The sequence below is a fragment of the Cyanistes caeruleus genome, chromosome Z, assembly GCF_971803275.1.
Source record: "Cyanistes caeruleus chromosome Z, bCyaCae1.hap1.1, whole genome shotgun sequence".
NCBI classification, from domain to species: domain Eukaryota; kingdom Metazoa; phylum Chordata; class Aves; order Passeriformes; family Paridae; genus Cyanistes; species Cyanistes caeruleus.
This window is the reverse complement of record NC_141732.1, coordinates 19,870,464-19,891,124: the sequence shown is the minus strand read 5'-3', so window position 1 is coordinate 19,891,124 and position 20,661 is coordinate 19,870,464. Positions and strand designations below refer to the sequence as shown.

The following is a 20,661-nucleotide window of genomic DNA, read 5'->3' as shown; positions in this document are numbered from 1 at the left end:
GGGCTGCCTGCCGCACTGCCTGACGGGAGGAACGGCGGGAAGCCGAGCCCTTCAGCCGGCCATGAAGGGAGGAGCCAAACAAACAGGCGAGACATCAACTCTTACGGCAAGCTTTAATATCTAAAAATCCCAGTCCATTACACACACTGAAAACTGTGAGAAGTGCTCACGGAGACATGAAACTTCCCACTCTTACCATCTTCGCAACCAGTTTCAGAATATAACACATTAAAAAAAATACGGGACGTTTTACATTTATCAAACTCCATATAAAGAAGTTTTACATTTAAAAGTATGCAATATTTTATCTTACACCTGTTACCACGTACAGTTTAATAGTGACCTAAAATAAACAGTCACAGCTGACAAACATCTTGGGCGTTTCCCCCGCATATAAAACTAAATAAAACAATGATGAAATTCTGTAATACACAATTATCCCTGCGCATTACAGTACAAGTGGTGAATTCTAAGAACTCATAACTGGGACTGCAGGTAAAACACTACTAACAGCTCATTTCACAAGCTTATTTTGCTTCTGGCTCTTAATGTGACTGCTGCAATTTAAAAGCAGAATGCTCTGGGGGAAAAAACCCAGCATTTTCTAGATCAGAAATAAAAGCACATCACTTTATTACACCATATCCAAGAACATTTTTAGAGGAAAACAAAAATGGCACCTGTGACAACACCTGTGACCCGTGGCACCTGTGGCAAGGAATAAAACCACCAGAACATAGGATACTGACACTCAAAAATAAATAAAGAGCTCCTGTGCTTATTTTTGAAAAACAGAACAACACATTTCAAGTTACAAACTGTATGGGGCAGTAAGTGGGTAGTATTAGAGAGAGATGCTACTTGTCATCAGCTTAATTTTCACCTAACCTCTGTGTTATTTCAAGAAGCTTGAAAATCAAGTAAATTACTAATCATATTCTACCTAAGAGAAGAAAAGCAAATTGAAAGCAAAGAATCACAAATTTCCTCAAAAATTAAATGGTACAATATGGAAACTAAAGCATGTGGTTTTGTTTTTTTCTTTCAGCCACACAAGGACTTCTGTTTAAATAATTTTTTGAATAGCAGTGTTTCATTTTTACACACATCTGCCTTGGAACAGGGTAGAACTTCAGTTCGTGCACTTTTAGAAATAAAGGAGTTCAAAGAACAGTCGTTTAAGCCAAACTGAAACACTTCTGTAGACCAAAAGTCTCTGTTCTCAATCAGGATTCTGAGCAGAAAGGGGCACAGCAATGAAACATATACAAGCATGTGCTCTCTTACATGGTGTTGAAAATAAAAAAAGTTTGTTTTCCCTCCTTGCAGATTTTCAGTTTAGGAATAAAGGCACAAATTTCTGGCCTTGATTAGAAAAATCGAAAAGCCAGTAACAGCTCTATTAAAGAGATGTGATTAGGACATGACCATGAAAGGACATAAAATAATCAGAAACGAACAAGCTACTGACCAGTGTCCTTACAGCCAGATATGAAAACAAAATTCAGCCCTCATCATAATGGTTTTGTATTTTAAACTTATGTTTGAAAATGTGTCCAAATGGCACTGAAGTTAATCAACACAGTATGGAAACAAAATATCTAACATGACACCTTATCTCACACTAGCGCCTGCTAATTAAGGTTTCTCTCATGTACTTATCTTCGAAGTGACAGGAGATTGTATGTGACATGACAGCCTCTTGTATAGTATCATGACTTGTTGATTAAATATTCACCTAAGCCACATCCATTAGGAAAAAAAAGAAAACTCATCAGTAGGAGGAATCAAGAAGTCACAAGAGTAAAGTGTCTGAAGTAACAATGGAATTGTCTACCATTTGGCCTGCATATCCTGGCTCAGCTTAAGTAATTAGTTTATAGCACATATTTACATGTAACTTCACTGTTCCGATAGGTATTTTTATGTTGTACTACCTACACATGGCATGGATAACTCAGCTATGTTTATCAACTTTAAAAGTTCTGGCTTAAACAGTAAGAAGATGACTCAAAATCAGTGGATTTCAAGAAGGCAAAGCATCTAACACATTTCGGTTCCAACACTAAGATCAATCAAGAACAGAGCTTTCCTGAACTGAGGTTAACATACCGCTTCTCTGTGATAGTCTGCTTTTTCTTCAGTCAGTATCCTGCTTTCCTGTAGTATCTCAAATTTTCTATAGGTTCTGTTTTTTGATTAAACCTTTTGCAGTGGTACAGCCAAATATCAGAACTTGAATAATAACCTTTTTGACTTCAGTTCCACAGAAAATGCTCTAACAGTTCTGATGACAATTTTATCATTCAAGAATAATGTTACCACTTCCCAACCATTTCAGACTTACATAATTTAAATATACATTTACAAATACTTCTCTAAAAGTGACACAGCTAGTACGGTAAGCATCTCCATGCACTCCTACTATCATCAAGTAGAAAATAAAGCACTATAAATCTATGAAAAATGAGGCAGCATTAGCAGAGAATTAATCTAGTTATGGCAAACATTAAATTTTATTCTCAAGAAAACACTTTTGCTTTTATATCTAATGCATTCCAAAGCACAAAGACAATGCATGTGAACATTTAATCTTTCACAAGTTTATTATGAATATGCATGGCATAGTATATGTCTGAATAGCAATAGAGATATTAAGAAAATAGACACTATCTATATCCTCTTAGGAACAAGAAGGCACCACTGATTTGAGGTTGTGTCCATACATCACCAGATTATTTTATTCTCATTTCTAGTTTTCAAGCCAACCTTATTTCCCCATTAACCTATTCAGACCACTACTTTTCTGGTTTTCTCACCACAAACAACACACATTCATAGTAGTATTTCATCATGGAGAGCTCATTCACAGTGTAAGTTGACAGCACAGATTCTTTCTCCACCTGAAAACAAAGCAGCAGTTTTCAAGACAGCTTTGTACAGGAACCATACAAGAAAATGCTATACGTTTATTAATTATGAGGCTCATCTATACACTTCTTATAAAATTGGAAAAGTAGATAACTTTTAAGATACATAATACTCTGAGAGGTCATTAATATATGCCGTTACATTGGATGAAATTTAGGGTTATTTATTCAAAGCAGTTTGTCTGATTCATAACAATACTGCTGACTGGAAACGACAGCATCTTCTTACCTCTATATGGAATCCATACTGCAGGATAACATTCTTTATATCCTCATAGCTTAATTCTATGGAAAGCTCATTTCCCAAGTTTTCAAAATGGTAAAGGAGAGGACCTAAAGTACAAAGATACAACAGAAATGGCTATCAAAAAGACAAAGTATGTGTTAAAAATCAAAAGTACATACTGACAATGAAACAAACACTTATATTCAGATTCACATACTCAAAAATATGGAAGGTTCCCTGCCCAGGGCAGAAGGATTGGAACTAGATCATAATTAAGATCCCTTCCAATCCAAGCCATTCTATAAATACTGACAAAAGAACATATTGATGTTACTTGAATGTGATTCTTATAATGAAATTCAGAATCAATGCAAAATGGAAACTTTTAGTTCTTATCCAACAATTTGCAACATTTCCTAGCAGATTTTGTTTTCTGTGTCTTAAAATTTCTTCAGTTAATCATCACTTGCTGTCTCTACAGCTCAGAATATAGAAGTCTACCTAGGAGCTCTGCTAGCACTCTGACTAGCTAGGACTGGGAGAGTGACCAGTTGACCAGTGACTGACCAATTTTTACTAAGCGTGTTCAATGCCTGTGTCTTGTCTAACATTTCTTCACCATGGAAGAGTCCAAACAAATCTCATTCCTGAAACTTCTGCTTCATAACAGAGTATCAATCAGACATTGGAAAAAAAACCAAGAAAACAAGGATGTATTTTGAAGTTCTATTTTCTTAGCAAAATAGCGAAAAACAACACAGAATACTACATTTGTCAAAAAAACCAAACGTTTGATGCATGAATGCAAAAACCTGCTACTGGCAAGATTTACTCACCTATTTAAAAATCACAGTGTTGACTTGATTGTAACTAGTGAACATCTGAACATATTTTGAACATGTCTGAGATCATTTCCAAACCCTCTATTTTTCTAGCTGTACAGTTTACTGCATAGATACAATTATTCACACACACTTTTCAAATACACCATCAAAAATAAGTCAAAAAGAGCAGCTGGTCACACTTGCCTACATTTATCCATATTCCTCCAGGCTTTAGTATTTTCCATATAGTATCAATATAATCAATAACATTATGTGCTGTATCTATGAAAAAGCAAGTTGCTACACAGTCCCACGTATCTGCACAAAAAGAGCAAAGTATACAGAAATTAGTTTCAATGCTTTTAACCCTGCGGAAGTTCATCATTTAATCCTGGTATTTGTCAATACCCTCAAAATCACCTTCAACTAACAGCAGCTGCAGGCTCATAATTTCATTTGCAAGCAAAGTAAATAAAGCATTTAGATTTACATTAAAAACTGTTAACTTTGGGCTCATCTGACCTGTATTCATGTGTGTATATATATATACACACACTACAATTTTATATATACTTACTTGTTCATTAGCGAAACTGCTCATAAGTTACATAAAATTATATATATTATGTACTGTAAAATGTAAAAATTGTAACACATTTTATATAAATGAAGGCCCAAGTGTGCTGTTACTCACCTGTCCTATGAATTTCATTATGACAACTGTTAATAATACAACAGCAAAAATCCCCAGTCATTTTAGACCTCCCTACTAAGTATCTATAACAATACAAGTCTGCACAATTAAGTGTAATTTCACAACTAATGTAGCTTTGAAACATTTTACTCAGTATTTGAATATCTCCCCAGCTGTTTTTAACTAGTCAGTTCAACAAGCAGGAATTTTTGAAGTCCACCTTTTAAAGAATGAGTCTCCCTGTTTTTCTCTAAACAAGTATCCTTGAAATAGCCGAAGTTTTATGTTCTGTAAATAAAAAGCATTAGAAGTCTTAATTTATGCCAGTCTTGGATATTCTACCATTAAAGACAGACTCTTCAGAAAACTAAGCAGCTGTGGGGAAGGCTCCTGCAAGACCTATTAGACAATGAAGTGTTCACATTTCTGTAACTAGGAAGAAAAGAAAAGCTGATTTGGAGTAAGAAGTAGACCTATTGATACAGCTGGAGAAATATTCTGAGTAAGAGAATCTTGCTACAGCTATTTCTTTATACTTAATACTAGTAGATACACTTCTATTCTCTTTATAATCTATCTGTCCCAAATACTCTGAAACTATGTGAAATTACATGGATAGCCTAGAAGTTTGCATTTACTCACTGCACTCAGAATAAATTTCCTGAAAATCCCCTGCTGTCATAGAGAAGTTTGAACCAGAAGGAAGACTGTGAGGATCAACATCTGGGAAATAAATTGGTCGTATCTGATCAGCAGATCTTCTGTTATTGCTAAATTGATGAATCCAGGGATAAAGCTTACATGAATTAATTTGAGAGCATCTGCAAAATATGAAAACCAGCGAAATTTTTTTCAACTAATTGCTTATCTATAATCTAGAAATATAAGACTCAAAGTTCTTGTAACAGCTCCACAACTTGATCTAGTTCACACCGCTTTGGACCGCACATAATAATGAGCTGATCAAAAAACTATTTTTCATCTGATACAAAATCACTACCACAATGTAACTGCCTTTCTTGGTTTTAGAAGTTTCTCTTATGACTTCTTATAATTTTCTCCAACTTACTTCCCTGCTGAGGAGAAAACACATACGTTGATTTTGTAAGACTAATGAAATTTACGATTTGCTATATTCCATAAAGCTGAGATTTGCTGCATCATCTCTCTTTCTATTAAAAAAATAAACAAAACCCAAGAACAACCAACAAACAAACAAGAACTAGTACCATTAGTTCCATGATTTTTTTGGAAATGTTTATCATTCTAGACTTTTCTGAACCATAATCATAGGAAGTTTTAAAGCACAACTAAACAAATCCATTTTTCAGATGCTAACTGAAAAGATGCTTTAAAAATTAAAAATATAAATAAGCACGATTTTGCAAAGCACAATAATGGTCAGCTTAAGTTTGTAATACCTGGATCTTTGCAACCATGCTAAATAAAGATGTCTTTGTAAAACAGTGTTTCTGGATTCTCATGACTGACTAAATCAACTCATATTTTAAAAAGTGATAAAACACATCATTTAAGTATAAACAGAAGCTTTTCCCACCATCCTCTAAAATTGGTTTGTAACTAAAAAATGGAAAAACATTTTCTTTCAAAGACAACAGAGAAAGTATCTGTCCCATAAAATACAGATCATCAAGCGTTTCATAAACTGCAAGCAATCTACTAGATTACAGAAAGTGCACTCTTTTGGCTCGTGGTTAGAATGTATTTGTGATAGTGTTTTAAATAATATTTTTTACCTTCTCCATGTCTTATGTCTATTTCATTTTATCAGTTAAAAACTAAAATTTGAGCAGCAGTATACAGCATTAAACAACTTTCTTCATATATAAATATCAAGACATATGCAGTTGGTTAAAAAAACCAAACTCAAAACCAAACAAAAAAGGCCCCTAACCACTACAACAGCCATTAATAAAGAAAGATTAAAAAGGAGTTCATGTTCACATCCACTTTGAAACAGTTCCAATGTAATAGAAAATAACAATTTTCATACAAGCTTGAAAACTTCCACTTCTAGTTTCAACATTTTCTACTTCAAAGCCAAGTCAGTCAGTCCCTGGCAATTCCATTCTTATAACAAAAGCTACATTCTTTTACTCTTGAAAAAAATATACATTCTATTATAAAAATCTAACATATTTAAGTGTGACACATTTCATTAGTTTCCATAGGGGTTGGGTATTCACTGTTCAACGTTTAGCTGAAAAGACAGTTTAGGAAAAAATGGGTAGGTCAAATCTCACTTCTCACCACTTTTTATATACAGATAAAAATGTAACTTAACTGTTTGCATCCTAAGGCATTCATAGACATGCAACAAACAGGACTAGTAGTCTCCTCCAAGTGTCAAGATTTATCTAAAATTATATTCTTTCCAGAAAGTAAAGAAAAAAAACACATCATATAAGAATCTTATGCATACAAGGGCAAGCAGACTTTCCCATACAAGGACTGAGGAAGCCTTGGAGCCACTACGGCTTAACTAGTCTAGGGTCACTCTATTCTCAAATTAGAGTTTCCTCAAAAGAGTAACAAACTCTCAATAATTTCATCTATTAACAGTGACCACAGTTACACTGTGACACACGCTCTACATACCATACCATGCAACTTTATCCACTGTAACAAGCTAAAGTTCATTATTTCAGACATATGGAAGGTTTTTTTAAAATGTGTGAAAATCAGCAAATACCACTTTGCACACAGAAATATTAAGCCAGTGTACCACATCTAGGAGCCTACAATAGCAACACTTGACATTCAGAACAGTACTCTATCTTCCTAAATATAAACCACTGTCAGAGAAACAAGGTAAAGCTGTAAGCTTTAAAACAGTGAGCATGTATGAGCTAAATCCTCATGCATTTATCAACTAAAAACAAGTATAAATTAAATTTAAACTACAGTTCAAAACTAACTGCCAAATTCTTTTTCCTGACCACTCTTCTTTAAGTATTATAATTGTTATCTTTAGCTTGTATTGATCATTGCTGGTTTTTCCAGTTTCAGAAAAGCAAATGTGCATTTTAGAAGGCAAACCATATACAGCTACTTAAGACTAAACTGAATGAATCTTCAAGTCCCTAAAACCTTCATAATAGACACATCAAGCCCACAATTACATCTGGCAGAAAAGAATGCTTGGACTTCAACTAAATTGACTGCTGCTCAGTCTTGCTAGCAGTATTCCATGCTGACAACATAACTGATAACTCGTCCAGCAAAGACAAAAATTACAGCTGTTGCACAACACTCAATTTTGCTATCCAAAATCTCATACTCTTAGCAAGTTTAACACATACACACCTTTTTGCTAAATATCCTACAGGAATAAACAGGAAACACTACATGAGCATTAGATGCTAAAATTACTACCATTATTAAAGCATGAATCTTTAGGATAATTTCACATATAGATGAAAACTCTTTATTTAAGGAAGCATGTCATCAGAGGGGTGAAGTTAACTAACCTCTGTGACAGCTCACCAGTTCTCCAAGAGATGAGAAATTAATGCTTTTATGCTGCTTTGAATTTCCAAAGCATGGGAGGAACATGGTTTCCTTTTAGTAGCTAAAAGGCATCAGTCAGATCAATTGTAAAACACAACTCCACCACCAAATGAGTCACTTGAGAATAATGCAGGAAAAAAGGAATAAGTGAAACTCCAGTAAACATCTATCATCATCACATGGAACACTGCTGCCATATGCAAATATGCAGCAGGCATCATGCAATGCTTTCCCCTTGTTGGTTTTGCCCAGCAAGTTGTATGACATGCAAGAGCATTACAGTGCACTGTGGACATTCAGTCTATTAGACAGTCTCCAAAACAGTATGGTAATACAGGAAAAAAAAAGCAACAGTTTAGGTACTTTCAGCAAAGGTGTATCACTTCAGACTGATGAATGAACAGTCAAATTTTGCCTCTGTGAACTTGGCACACACCGTCCCTCCTCCCTCCTCCCCACCAAAAACACCCTCCAGACCTCTTTCCATACTTGCCACCTGCAGCCTTCCCACTCTCTTTCTTAAAAGAAGAGTTGCACGTGCTGCCTTTTTTCTTGTCTACCAAGGTCATTTTGAAAACTAATTCCAATGCAAGTGGCAGAATACCAAATACAGAAATGTCATTTTAAGTAAAGCCAGTAGCATGGTATAAACTACATTTAAATTTATTATCTGAGCATAATAGTGTAATTATAAACTCTTAGCCTCTTGCTCAGCATGCTTTAATAATTGTTTTTCTTGTCAAAAACAGTGCATAAAATTTTAGTATGTAATGTTATACTTTTTTTTTTTTTAACAGGTCCTCTGTTAATAATCACCACTACTAAATACCATGGATGTATTTACTAGTCCATATTCAGTAATAGTAAGATTGGTGTCCATTTTACAGAAACAGATGTGAAACGAAACATAAAACCTAATAAAAATTTTGCAGAAAATCTGTTGTACAATTTAGAGATTCTAAATTTCACAACTCAAAAGCCGTGTTTCCTGTAACATTAATGACTAAGACACAATACTTCCTTCCCCATTTATCTGTAAGACTTTTTTTTCCTTAAAGCATTCTAGAAAGTATGTATGCCTTGTAGTACAACTCATAAATCTATTCTTGTGAGATGTATATATTCAGACTTCTCTCATTTATAATTTTGCCTCACTAGGTTTTATTCAGCAAGTAAAACATAAGCTATATACCTGTTGAGTACAAAGTTAGAAGAAAAGAGCATAAAGAGGCTCCATTCATTTCCTTGGCAAGCATAACCGAGCATAGCTATTTCCCACGCCAATCTACCTAGCCCAGCACCAGGTACCAGGATATTAACTTTGGAGAAATCCCTGCAACAGAACAAAAATAACAGTTAAGTCTTTATCTGATACCCCTTAACACAACTTAGAGGTCCAGCCAAACATTTTTCCCATTATATACTTAAGATACGGTATTATGTTTCCTTTATGACTTCACTTTTAAATGGAAACTGAGCCTGTTCTGATCAGATTTGTTAATTGTACAGTCAAAATAATTCACAGAAATTACTCAAAAGAACATATACAACCCTCATTCAGAATACAGAGCATAACTGCTACACACAATTTGTTTTCCTTAAAAGTTTTACAGTTATCCAGCCAAAAATTTCTGAAGTGAATTGAAGATTATCACATAGCACAGTGTGTTTTTAACCCCCACTGATAATCAGAAAGCATTCTAGACATATTTTTTGTTATCTTGCAAGGAAAAAAACCACAAGTATTTTGACATGAGAAATGAAAACATAAAATCTCCACAATCTGATGAACAATTCACAATGTAAAAACCTTAAAGTAGTGACTGTTTCAGCAGTGGTGGGTTCGTCATATGCTGCTCACTGGTTTCCCCAAAGCACTCTAAGTGACATATCTCCTAAATCACTGCAGCTCTCTAACCATTTCCCCTTAAGAAGGCATCAAATTGAAGACAATCAAAAAACATCCAGCAGTGTTCATTGAAATACTGAGAAAATCTTGCCCAAGTACAGCAACTAACAAACAGAAGATTCTCAGAATTTGCTCCTCTTTGAGGCAGAAAAGGCAATGCATATCCTAACCATCGCACTTCCACCACAATGCAATCAAACCTGCATGAAACTCATGAAAGAGAAACCATGCCCATGCCAAACTGAAGATACTTAATCTAAAAAGAAATAATTTTTCAGTTTCCAGTCATAAACAAGACTTCAAGAGCTCACGATTTCATACACCAAAGTATGAATATTCATACACCTCCCCACATCGTTTTGCGTATCACCTTCAGAGACAAAAAATACATCTACCACTTTATATGCAAGTACATGAAAGAAGCCACAATCAGCAGTACCAAAGGATAAAAGGCACCAAAACACAAAGCCTTTGACTACCTAAAAACTCAGAATGCCAAAAAGGGTTCAAAAGAGTAAAGGGGCTGCACAAGCATGAAGATGTTTAAAGGAGTTACATAAATCCTAAAAACTGTACATTTCTGAATGCTATTGCCCAAAACCAAAAGGAACCTAAAGGTCACATAATCTAACAAAGCAGTTTTAACAGTGCCTTTTGAATTTTGATTTAATCATCTAGTTAGTGAAATCTCTGAAACAGAGTATTATTCCGTTCACTTCCATTCCATTATATGTCCAGGCTCTTTTCCTGACTACGAGAAGCTGGTAATCAAGGCTTTGTTATTACTTAAGAGCAATCCTATGAAGCAACAGTTCTCATTATCTGTCTTCTACAGGGGAAACCAGAAGAAAGCTGGCACAAAGTCCTACTGAAAAAAAAATACTTCAGGAGAAAACTACATGCTCAATACGGAATTTTTGAAAATAGGCACCAGGAGAAATAAGAAAATGTGCCTTCTGGTAGAAGCAAGAAAAGCTTCTCTCTTACAGATTTTCCTATTCATAATGGTACACTGTCATTCCAAACAGATTTTATAACCTAATCTATTTCTCCATGTCCTTACAATTTCACTTTATTTATGAAATACTTTGACTAGCTCTACACAGATTTTAGCACCTCCCAGAGGACACTTTTATAACAAATGGAATGATAAACCATAAACCACTTTCAGGATTATAACACATTGATTAGAAGAAAAATCTTTTTCTTAAAGCATCCTGGTAGCTAATAGATATGGAAGTATTGTTCACATTTTGAAATCTCCACCTTTATGCACCCTGAAACAAGATAAAACCTCTAACAGTCAAATGAGTTGATTTTAAGTTGCCTGTTGTTGTCTTACATATTTTCATTCACAATATACTTTTTGTATTTCTAAACTGATTTTACCAATTCTCTCTCAGAAAATGGTTTTCTATTCTCCTTTTCTGTGCAGACTTAACTACACCTTTGTTTGTACCTTTATTAAGGGATTAAAGTTTGAAAATTTGTTAGCAATTTAATTTCTACTCTCCATTATCAGTTGCTGGAGAATGCTCCTGGCCACCAAATTCATTTCAGCAACCAAGCACAGCTAATAAAGTACAACAGAATCAAATCTCAGTCCACTAACACTAACCTCCCAAAAGCAAATTTTTGAACTTATAGTCCAAGAAATTATTTATATGGCAAATATACCACGTAACAAGTACTGACTGTTGAGTATCCCCTAATGAGAAAAAAAAAGTCTAACACACTTTTTCAAGATTTAGAAAGGAACTGCTTGTGACAAACTGTTAATGAGCTACATTTAATTTTGAGTCCTCATAATAGCTAAAAAACTTTAATTGCAAAGAAACTGCTTTTTTAATGGCTGTGGTCCTCTAATAGGCTGGAAAAACAGCTTTTCTCTGGTGGTTATGTGATTACAGCAATTACAAAGCTAACTAAAAAAAAATATAATCAACAACTGTAGTAACATCATAAACCAAAGTGATCCACAAGGAAAACTCGCCTTGAACCAGCCAGCAATGACAGGATTTCTATGACACACATCTAGCAGTGGTCAGGAACCTAAATGAGTATCCAACAAGTACCCACTGAATACCTGTGGGCCAAGAGGGAAGTAGCATCAGCCTATTAATCTGACAGGTGTGGGGAAAGGCGCTGGCCAAGCAGCAGAGAAGAGGGCTGCATGGTACAATTCAGCTCAACTACTGAAACTGAGACTGAAAGTCTCTTAAAATTGAGAAATATCAGAAACAAATCTGTCATGCCCTTTTTACACTGCATGTTTCAGTGTGATATATTTTCAGCTTTTAGAAGACTGTTGATATTAATGAAGATTTGAACTTTTTTTAAAGTTTTTTTATAAGGGGGAAATTAAACACGATAAAAATGGAGGCTTACTTCATGTCTACTGTGTTGTAATAAGAAGTAATGGTGTTGAAGGAGTAAGTTCAGCAAAAGAAAAATGAGCGTTTGTGTCTAATCAAACACAAACCTCATTTTCATAAACTAAACACTACAGTTTGATTTATGTTGAAGTAACAAACACGCATCTCACACTGAGATGGATTTCTGATCAGTGGAAATATCACCACAGGAACACAGTGCGGGACTCCTTTCCTAGTTCACAAGGTCTGTAAATTTAGATTGTAAACAGATCAAATTCTTAGTACCCCACATTTTGTTATTTTACTTCAATCATATTATTAGTAATTTGTTTTTAAAGACAAATGCTAAAAAGCACATTCATTTGAAAAGCAATTCTTCTCTGAACTTGGCAGGTGAGTTTTATATGCTTTCATTTAAGTACCTGCAAAGCACTCAGTGAGGAAATAACACTGACAATGTATTTCCTCTTAAATCCAGAGTTTAAAGCAAAGTTTATGCTAAGAACAAAGACCTGCAAGGACAGATGTATTTCATATAAAGTGTAATAAAGTTCAAATAAAGCAGAAATTTCAACTCCACTATAAATGTGACTGAGCATGCTCAAATAGTATAGTCAAACAGTGTAGTCAAATAGTATAGTTTTCATATAGAAAAAATAAAGCTGTTTTTCATATTAAAAGGAAACTAAGCTCTGGTGATTTCTTTTGGGCTGTTCTGTCAGCACCTGGGAAAATACATTTGATTGCTGGACAGCACGACACAGATGAATTTCAAGCTATAGTTCATTTCAGAGGGCTAGCTTATGAGAAAACTGGAAAAATACCTAAGTATATTGGTTTCAGCCATGGAATGATAATTAAAAAGAAAGTTAATTATTTAATAGATTTCTTCTGGACAAGAAGCTGATGATCTTTACATCATTTCACCTAAGCAGGACGAGCAACATTAGAAGTGAAAAGAAACCAAAACAACTGAAAAAAAGGGGAATAAAAAAAAATTGAGTATGCTTATTTAGATTTTCAATTTGATACCTTCCCATAAAAAGGCTTCAATAAATACACTGATAAAGAAATAAAAATGTATCTACATTTTACTGTTTTCTCCTACAGCAAGTAGGTTCGTTCTAATCCAAGAAATCCAAGACATTTAAATATTAGAGCTCTTGCAAGCTGAAACACAAATTGCAATATTAATAATGCAAGGAATCCATCAGTTCCTCAGGAAAACCCAATCTCAGGGGATTTACTTAAAACTGCTTTGTTGACTCTACTAACAGATTCTGTGTTAAGGTGCTAAGCAGAAAGAGGCAGGAACAGCTTTCTGCCACTTAATTTATTTTTAGATGACAGCCTAGTCAGAAGACTAGACTGAAACACATGCTAACGCATGGTATGTAGCATCTATTAAATAACAATTCTGATTTACAGCTGCTTTCAACCACTGCTTGTACTAGTTTCCAAAGGGCAAGCATATAGAACACAGCACTGCTTTTCCTGCTGTTTACATACCAACTGAACCCACAGGTGACAATCTGGCAAACTGCAATGCTGTAAGGTGCACATGCAGAGATTGAAACATACTTGAGTAGTTTCAAAAATTTAAACTCCATTTTCACATGATTCCAATGCATGGATTTAGTAATGTCAACAAACGATGTTAACTAGAAACTGAATGTAGTTCTACTGAGTTTTACAAATTTGATGAGCACTGCAATTTTTTTACAAAGTAAAAGGCATCTGGCACTAACAGTTTCAAATTTAAAATGTGTATCACTTTCAACACAAAAATACATTTAGAAAAAGTTGTTCTCATCACCCAGAGCAGTTTTTCTCCAGCACTTTAATTTCATTTTCAAACGCTACAGCAATGCAAAGCTGAGGTTCACCTACAGGCCATAGTCAGTCCTTGCCCACTATAAATGACAGAGTAACTCACCGTGGTCAGTTCAGGCCCTGTAAATCCCTTCAAACTGAAACAACTTCTCCTCTCCAAAATCACTGAAGAATATGCTGAGCTAGAACAGACCTGTCAGGGTAAGAGTCCAGCTCCTGGCCCTATGTAGGGCGCTCCAAGAGTCACACCACGTGCCTAAAAATATTGTCCAGAAATCAGACAGGCTCGGTGCTGTGATCATCTCCCTGAAGAGCCTTTTCCAGTGCTCAGCCATCCTCATGGTGAAGAATTTTTTCCTGGTACCTAACCTAAACCTCCCCTGACTCAGCTGCATGCCATTCCCTGGTCCTGTCACTGGAGTGTGAAGAGTTTGTATAAAATTTCTATCAAATACCCAGACTGACCAGCTAGCAAACCCAGCTAGGGAAGTTACTTCTCGCACAAGGGTGAAGTGGCACTACCAATTAAGCTCGATAGTACGTGACTCTGCTTCTTACCTAAAAAGATAAGTACACCTAAGCAGTACAGCCTTTGGTCTCTGGGAAAAATGAGTGAGCTCACACAGCAGCTAACAATATGTAAGCAGAGAAAAGGTTCTACTTAAATGCTACAGCAGCACCACAATGATAAGTTATACACATTCTAGAAATTAAAAAATGCTGTTTGACCAACTCCAACTTGTGGCAGAGATGTTTGATCTGTACAGCAATGTACTGAGATTACAGCAGAGACAAAATAAAACTAATTGTACTTCAGAGCCACCACAATAGCAATCAATGCTCTGCCACAATATTTTTGTCTGACAACAACCACAAGAATTCCCTGTAAAGAAGCACAAAGCTCTCAACTTCAGATTTACCCCATCTGTTACCACACGTTGCCTCCTAATATCAACTGAAGGTTTTGAAAGAGTTCACGGATGACAAATGTAAAAGTCAAGATTTTTCAAGCCTCAGTCATGAATCTCTTTAGATCTGACATAAACTACCTCTTCCATAACCAAAACCCATTAGCAGCTAGCATACAAGAGAAAAAGTTGAATTGCTGCTTTGGAGCAATTGCAAAACTAACTGAGTTCTCCCATAGATCTACTATCAGAGGTATACATGCAGTATTTAATCAATTTTTTATCTTACATAGGGCACTATTAGCACTAGAAAAATTGCAGAAAGTTCACTTGCAGATAAAACATTTTTAAAGGTGTATGTATCTTTAGGTAAGTCAGTTCAAGACAAAATATAAACCATCTACACTCCACATTCTTCCACTACATACAGTCTTTACTAGTGAAACTAAACAATGGCTGGTGGAAGAGACTCTAAAACACACTTTAAGATGATGGGGTTGATTAATTAGTAAGAACCAATAAACATGGAATTCTTATAGCACTATAACCTTCTAAGACTTTACCAGTATGCCTCTACCTAAACTACCTAAAACCCCTGCATCAATGACTAGTTTGGCACTGTAAATAAGCCAATATTTACAAAATGACCCTCACATGTGCAACTAAGCTTTTTTAGGAATTGTCTTAGAACAGCTGTCTGAAACCAAGGTTATACTTTATTATTTCAGAATAAATTCATACTGCAATTAAGCTCAACTGCACTAGAGGTTAAGTCTGCCTCCTTCCTTCCACAATGAAGAACAAAAGCCTTACTTCCTGCTGTCATGGAGTCCTTCCTCTCACCTGCAGCAGACACACTCTGAGAATCTGCTTACCTGCAAACCTTACCTCACTCAGCACAACTGAGTTTCTGAAGTCTCTTACTTGAAAGATTTACATATATTGTAACACCCAGTGGCAGAACAACAAAAAAAAATATTACTGGTTTACCTGGTATTACTTTGTGAAGCTTATGAATATACTCTTTTCCAACATCTTGTATTAGAAATAAAAACTTTCTTGATTGAAAAATAAATTCGAGTTCATAAAAAATTCTCTACTTTTGAAACAAAGCTTTTCATTACTCCATAAACTCTGTTTTAGATTTGTGCAACACTGTAAGTCCATATAAATATAAGTTTTAAGACACTATACCATCTTTCTTTTGGAAAGTTCTTTAAAATTTCACTAATAATTGGCTGGTAGCAGGAATCCCTCTCAGACTTTCCCTCTTCACTCCAGTCTCTCACAAATTGTTTCAATGTGGACTTTAATTTATCCATGTCAAATGTTGAAGCTGGTGTAATCTTCCCGCTTCCCTGAATAAAGTGCAGAGAGAAAAAAAAGAAGTTAATGGAAAACATACCAAGTATCTGGAGTCTTGTGGGGGAGGGAGGAGTAGCAAATCATGAAGAGAAAAAAAAAGCCATGCTACAAGAACTGGTGGGAGTATCAGCTGACAAAGCACTTCCCTTTCACTCCTGGGACCCAGACTTCAATCCACCTTAATATCCTAAACAAACTGAGTTTGCTGGCCTCTCTTGGGCATTCAAAAGTTCACTTTCCACATCAAAAAAACGATACACAGCAAAGCACAACTGGAAGTCCTTATTCATGAAAGGATCAGGGCTTACCCAGTGCAAAGGCTGAACTGCTTACCCTGAAAAATGGATCCCTTTAGATACTGATTAAGGCAAAACTGAGAAGTTACACTACAGCTGCCCATTATTGTATCTTGCCTGTATCCAAGGAGGACTTCATTTTCCATCTCTCTCAGTCCTTTAAGTCTTGGTGTCATTTTTTTGACAGAAAGTAGGTCAGGCAGTAAAAAAGTGTTTATAAATAACAACATTAAAAATACTTACAATCTAGAATTGCAACCAATTGACAATGTTGTAACATATAAGAACCTACAGTAAGACACACAATATTATTTATATTCTATATAGTTAACAGAAAAAAATAATTTTAAAATGTAACCAGGGTAAAGCTAAACTCTGGAGTGAAAACAATGATTTGCCAGATTCACAGTTAGTTTTTCACAATCATTCGCCAGATTCAGTTAGTTTTCGTAAGTGTAGCTAACAGAACTAACAACAAACAGCTTCATTAAGCATCAGCTCTGCAAAATGTGAAAGACAAGAGCGAGAAAAGTGTGAGCAAACAGGAAACAATAAAACAAGGAAGGCAAAAGACAAGGAAGTTGGAGGTTTGAGGTATTAAAAACAAATGTAGAAAATCCTAAAGCATACAGAATTTAATTTTGGAGCAAGAAAAAAGTCCATTTTTAACATACATCTTCTCCATATTCCTTATTTTCAAACATATGAACACAGTCATTCACAATGGTTTGTAGTATTTCTTGATTATGATCAATGCACTTCCGAATCTTGTCAAGGTGAGGAAGAAATTGAGGAAGCAGACTCTGTTGGTTAGCTGGGAGAGACTTAAACTGCCTCTCTGTTCTGTTCACTCGTTCATGCATATTCGTTCTAAAAAGCAAAAGTTTTAAATATTTAGAAGCAATATACACACAGGTAAATAATTCACTCTAAGCTGTTCCAATTACAATTATTAACTTTGTTTTATACAAAGAAAGTGACCAGACTTTGCAGTTCCTTACCAGAAAACAAGTTTTCTAGAACTTTTTAAGCAATTTTTTTTTTAACCTCTAGTTCTACATTACCACTCTATGCTAATACATTCCAGTTTAAGAGGACTCTTCCCTCCTCCTTTCCGTTTCATCATCAGCCACTCATTTCCAGAGCAGGTGATCACTACCTTGACACATGGATCTATGAAATTTAACAACCATCCATCTCCCAGGTTTGTTTCACAAATCCAATTTAAATTGAATTAATCTGAATGCAATGGTAAGCTTCAGTTACAGAAAAAACAAGATGTGGTGTGGGAATTAGGATCCTCAAAATCTATTGCTTTCAGGAGAACTGTAAAAGTCTCAGCTGGGCTATACCAGAGTTCTAGCAGCCACATGAAGATACTAAGCTACCTTTTTTCAACAGCATATTTTCCGTAAGTACTGTTAACATGTGACTGATTCAAGCTAAAAATAATTTTCCACCCCTCCAGGATAAAAGTTTCATAAAAATGGTGACTCTTCCTAGATTTTGCTAGATTTGATTGCTGTCAAAACTGACAGAAATACAATTGCTACATAAAACCGCAGTCACGGTGACTCTAGAGAGAGAATTCAGTAAGAGATACTGACCCTTTTGACCACCAAATAATTTCAGGTGTTCAGAAGTCTCCTAAGCCTTGTGTCAAAACACAGCAGCACAAAACTGAAAAAACTAGCCATTATGAGACAGCTGCAATTGCTGGCATTTTAGTTACAACTTCATTCTGGAAATTTGAACAGGTAATATCTCATTCATGTGTTACTGAGAAGGGCTTGTTCACTGCAACAGCTACACTGGTTTAAAATTACATTCGAGGACAAGAAAAAGAAAATAAACATGAGAAAACATAAACTGATGCTTTACAGAAAGTACAACAGCTTAGTTCAATATCTTCCTGGAAAGGTTTATCTGCAAAAAACCTTGGAACCTCACTCTTCACCCTTTTATGCCAAATTACAACCGTCTAGCAGAACAAGTAATTCACTGAAATCAGAAAAACTACAAATAATGAAGTTATCTCTGTTTATGTTTAGAAGACAAGAACAAAACCTGGACTCATCTGAAAATGTGTCACTGTCTTAATCATAGAGATGTTTCCAAGTTAACTGAAAATATCTGTATAAGCAAAAAAAAAATCCATTTATTAAGTTCCGAGATATGCAATTTCATCTAAATTTTGAATTATTTCTTTGAGACAGAGGTAATTTCAGTGAATTTCTGTATTGGAAATTTGAGTCACATCCTTTTCTTTTTACTGAAACAAGCATTCAAAAGCAACCCAAAGCTACAGCTCAAGAGAAGTCTGAGAAAGATATTCCCAGCTTCTAAGGCCTGAGGTTACGATTATATCACTAATATAAATAAATTACAAGTCGGAACTGCAGTAGTAGCAACTGGTATTAGATACTGTTAACTAACTAGATCTTTGCTATGTGCAACTGAATTAGAGAATTTACATTGGAAGAGACATCGAAGACTCATTCTGACCAACCTCCTGCTCAAACACTTGTCCTGGAAGACAAATTAAACTTACACGGAAGAACTTCAAACAGAAGAAATTATATAAATATCACCCACGCCTACCAAGAACCTCACTACCATGTACATATTATGCTTGTGCTACACTGACAAGAAAAGGGTCTAGCACTTAGTGATGAGCCACGTGATGGAGCTTCATTAGCTGAAGTACAAACCTGCCTTCCAAACCTAGAAACAGGAAACGATTTACCAAAATACTGATGAGGACTGGACTTTTGCAGCCAGGCTCCATTACCTTGCAACGCGAGTAACTTGCTTCCTCGTCTACTAAACGGATTCAGTCCTAAAACCAGATGTCCACACCACCGCTAGCTCATTCCCATGGAGCCAGCAAATCCTCTTCTGATCCAACAGATGTAATAAAAAACGTCATCCATTACCCCTGGCAATAGTTCTTACCTCTTCTACGAAGTAAAATGTCTTTCAAGAACTTCCACCCATAATCGAAACACCATTTTGTGTTTCTTTGCCAGCAGGAGACACTATTGTTATGAAGTCTTTACAGAGTCTTAAGAGGATTCTATCTCCTAAAAGACCTCAACACACTCTTTTCAGGCTTGATGCTTTCTTTTACTCTCTCTAACTAGAAGGCAACAAGGCGCCTTTGCGCATTTCCCGAAAGGAAAGGGGTGCAGACGCCCCTTCCCGACTCGGGGCCCTGCGCGGTGCTGCGCACGGCGCGCAGAGCGGGAGGCGCCGCTCGCAGAGCGCCCGGCTCCGGGGCCCCCGCGAACCCTGCGGAGCCCGCTGGGCGAGCGGAGGGACCCCCGCAGGGCCCCACGCCCAGGGGACAGGCCTTAATTACCCGTAATATCGGAAAGCGTTGATGATTCTCCGAAAGTGTTCCCGCTCCAGACGTTCCTCCTCCTCCACCGCCCTGGCCGACGCCGTCGTCAGCGCCCTGGGTTCTAGAGGCTGCCGCCTCCGCCGCTCGTCGCTCAGCGGTGCCGCCCGCTCCGTCTCGGCCTCCGCGCCCATGCCGCTCGCGCTCTCTCCCGGCCACGGCAGCTGCTCCCGCTCCTCCTCGCGGCCTCGCCGCAGCCCCCTGCGCATCACCTTGGCGGGCGGCTCCCTCTCGCCCTGGGGACGAGGCCTTGGCAGCGGCGCTTTCCGGGACACGGCGCACGTGGCCGACATACCCCGCGCCCTCCTGCGCCCGCGGGCACCGCCGGCGCGCACGCGCACCGCCACCCTTCCGGCCCCGCGCAGGAGGG

The 20,661-nt window shown here is 36.6% G+C and overlaps 1 protein-coding gene across 1 annotated transcript; it reads right to left on the bottom strand.

The window, feature by feature from the left end:
* Positions 1-94: 94 nt before the first annotated feature.
* CARNMT1 (carnosine N-methyltransferase 1) lies at positions 95-20,656 on the bottom strand. The gene is made up of 8 exons (XM_086869837.1): positions 20,253-20,656; positions 17,566-17,761; positions 16,425-16,588; positions 9,398-9,538; positions 5,317-5,495; positions 4,185-4,298; positions 3,160-3,263; positions 95-2,903 (listed from the first exon to the last, which is right to left on the bottom strand). Exons 1-8 carry the CDS (start codon positions 20,582-20,584, stop codon positions 2,799-2,801), a joined length of 1,335 nt encoding a protein of 444 aa, XP_086725963.1. The 5' UTR covers positions 20,585-20,656; the 3' UTR covers positions 95-2,798.
* Between the last annotated feature and the right edge of the window lie 5 nt (positions 20,657-20,661).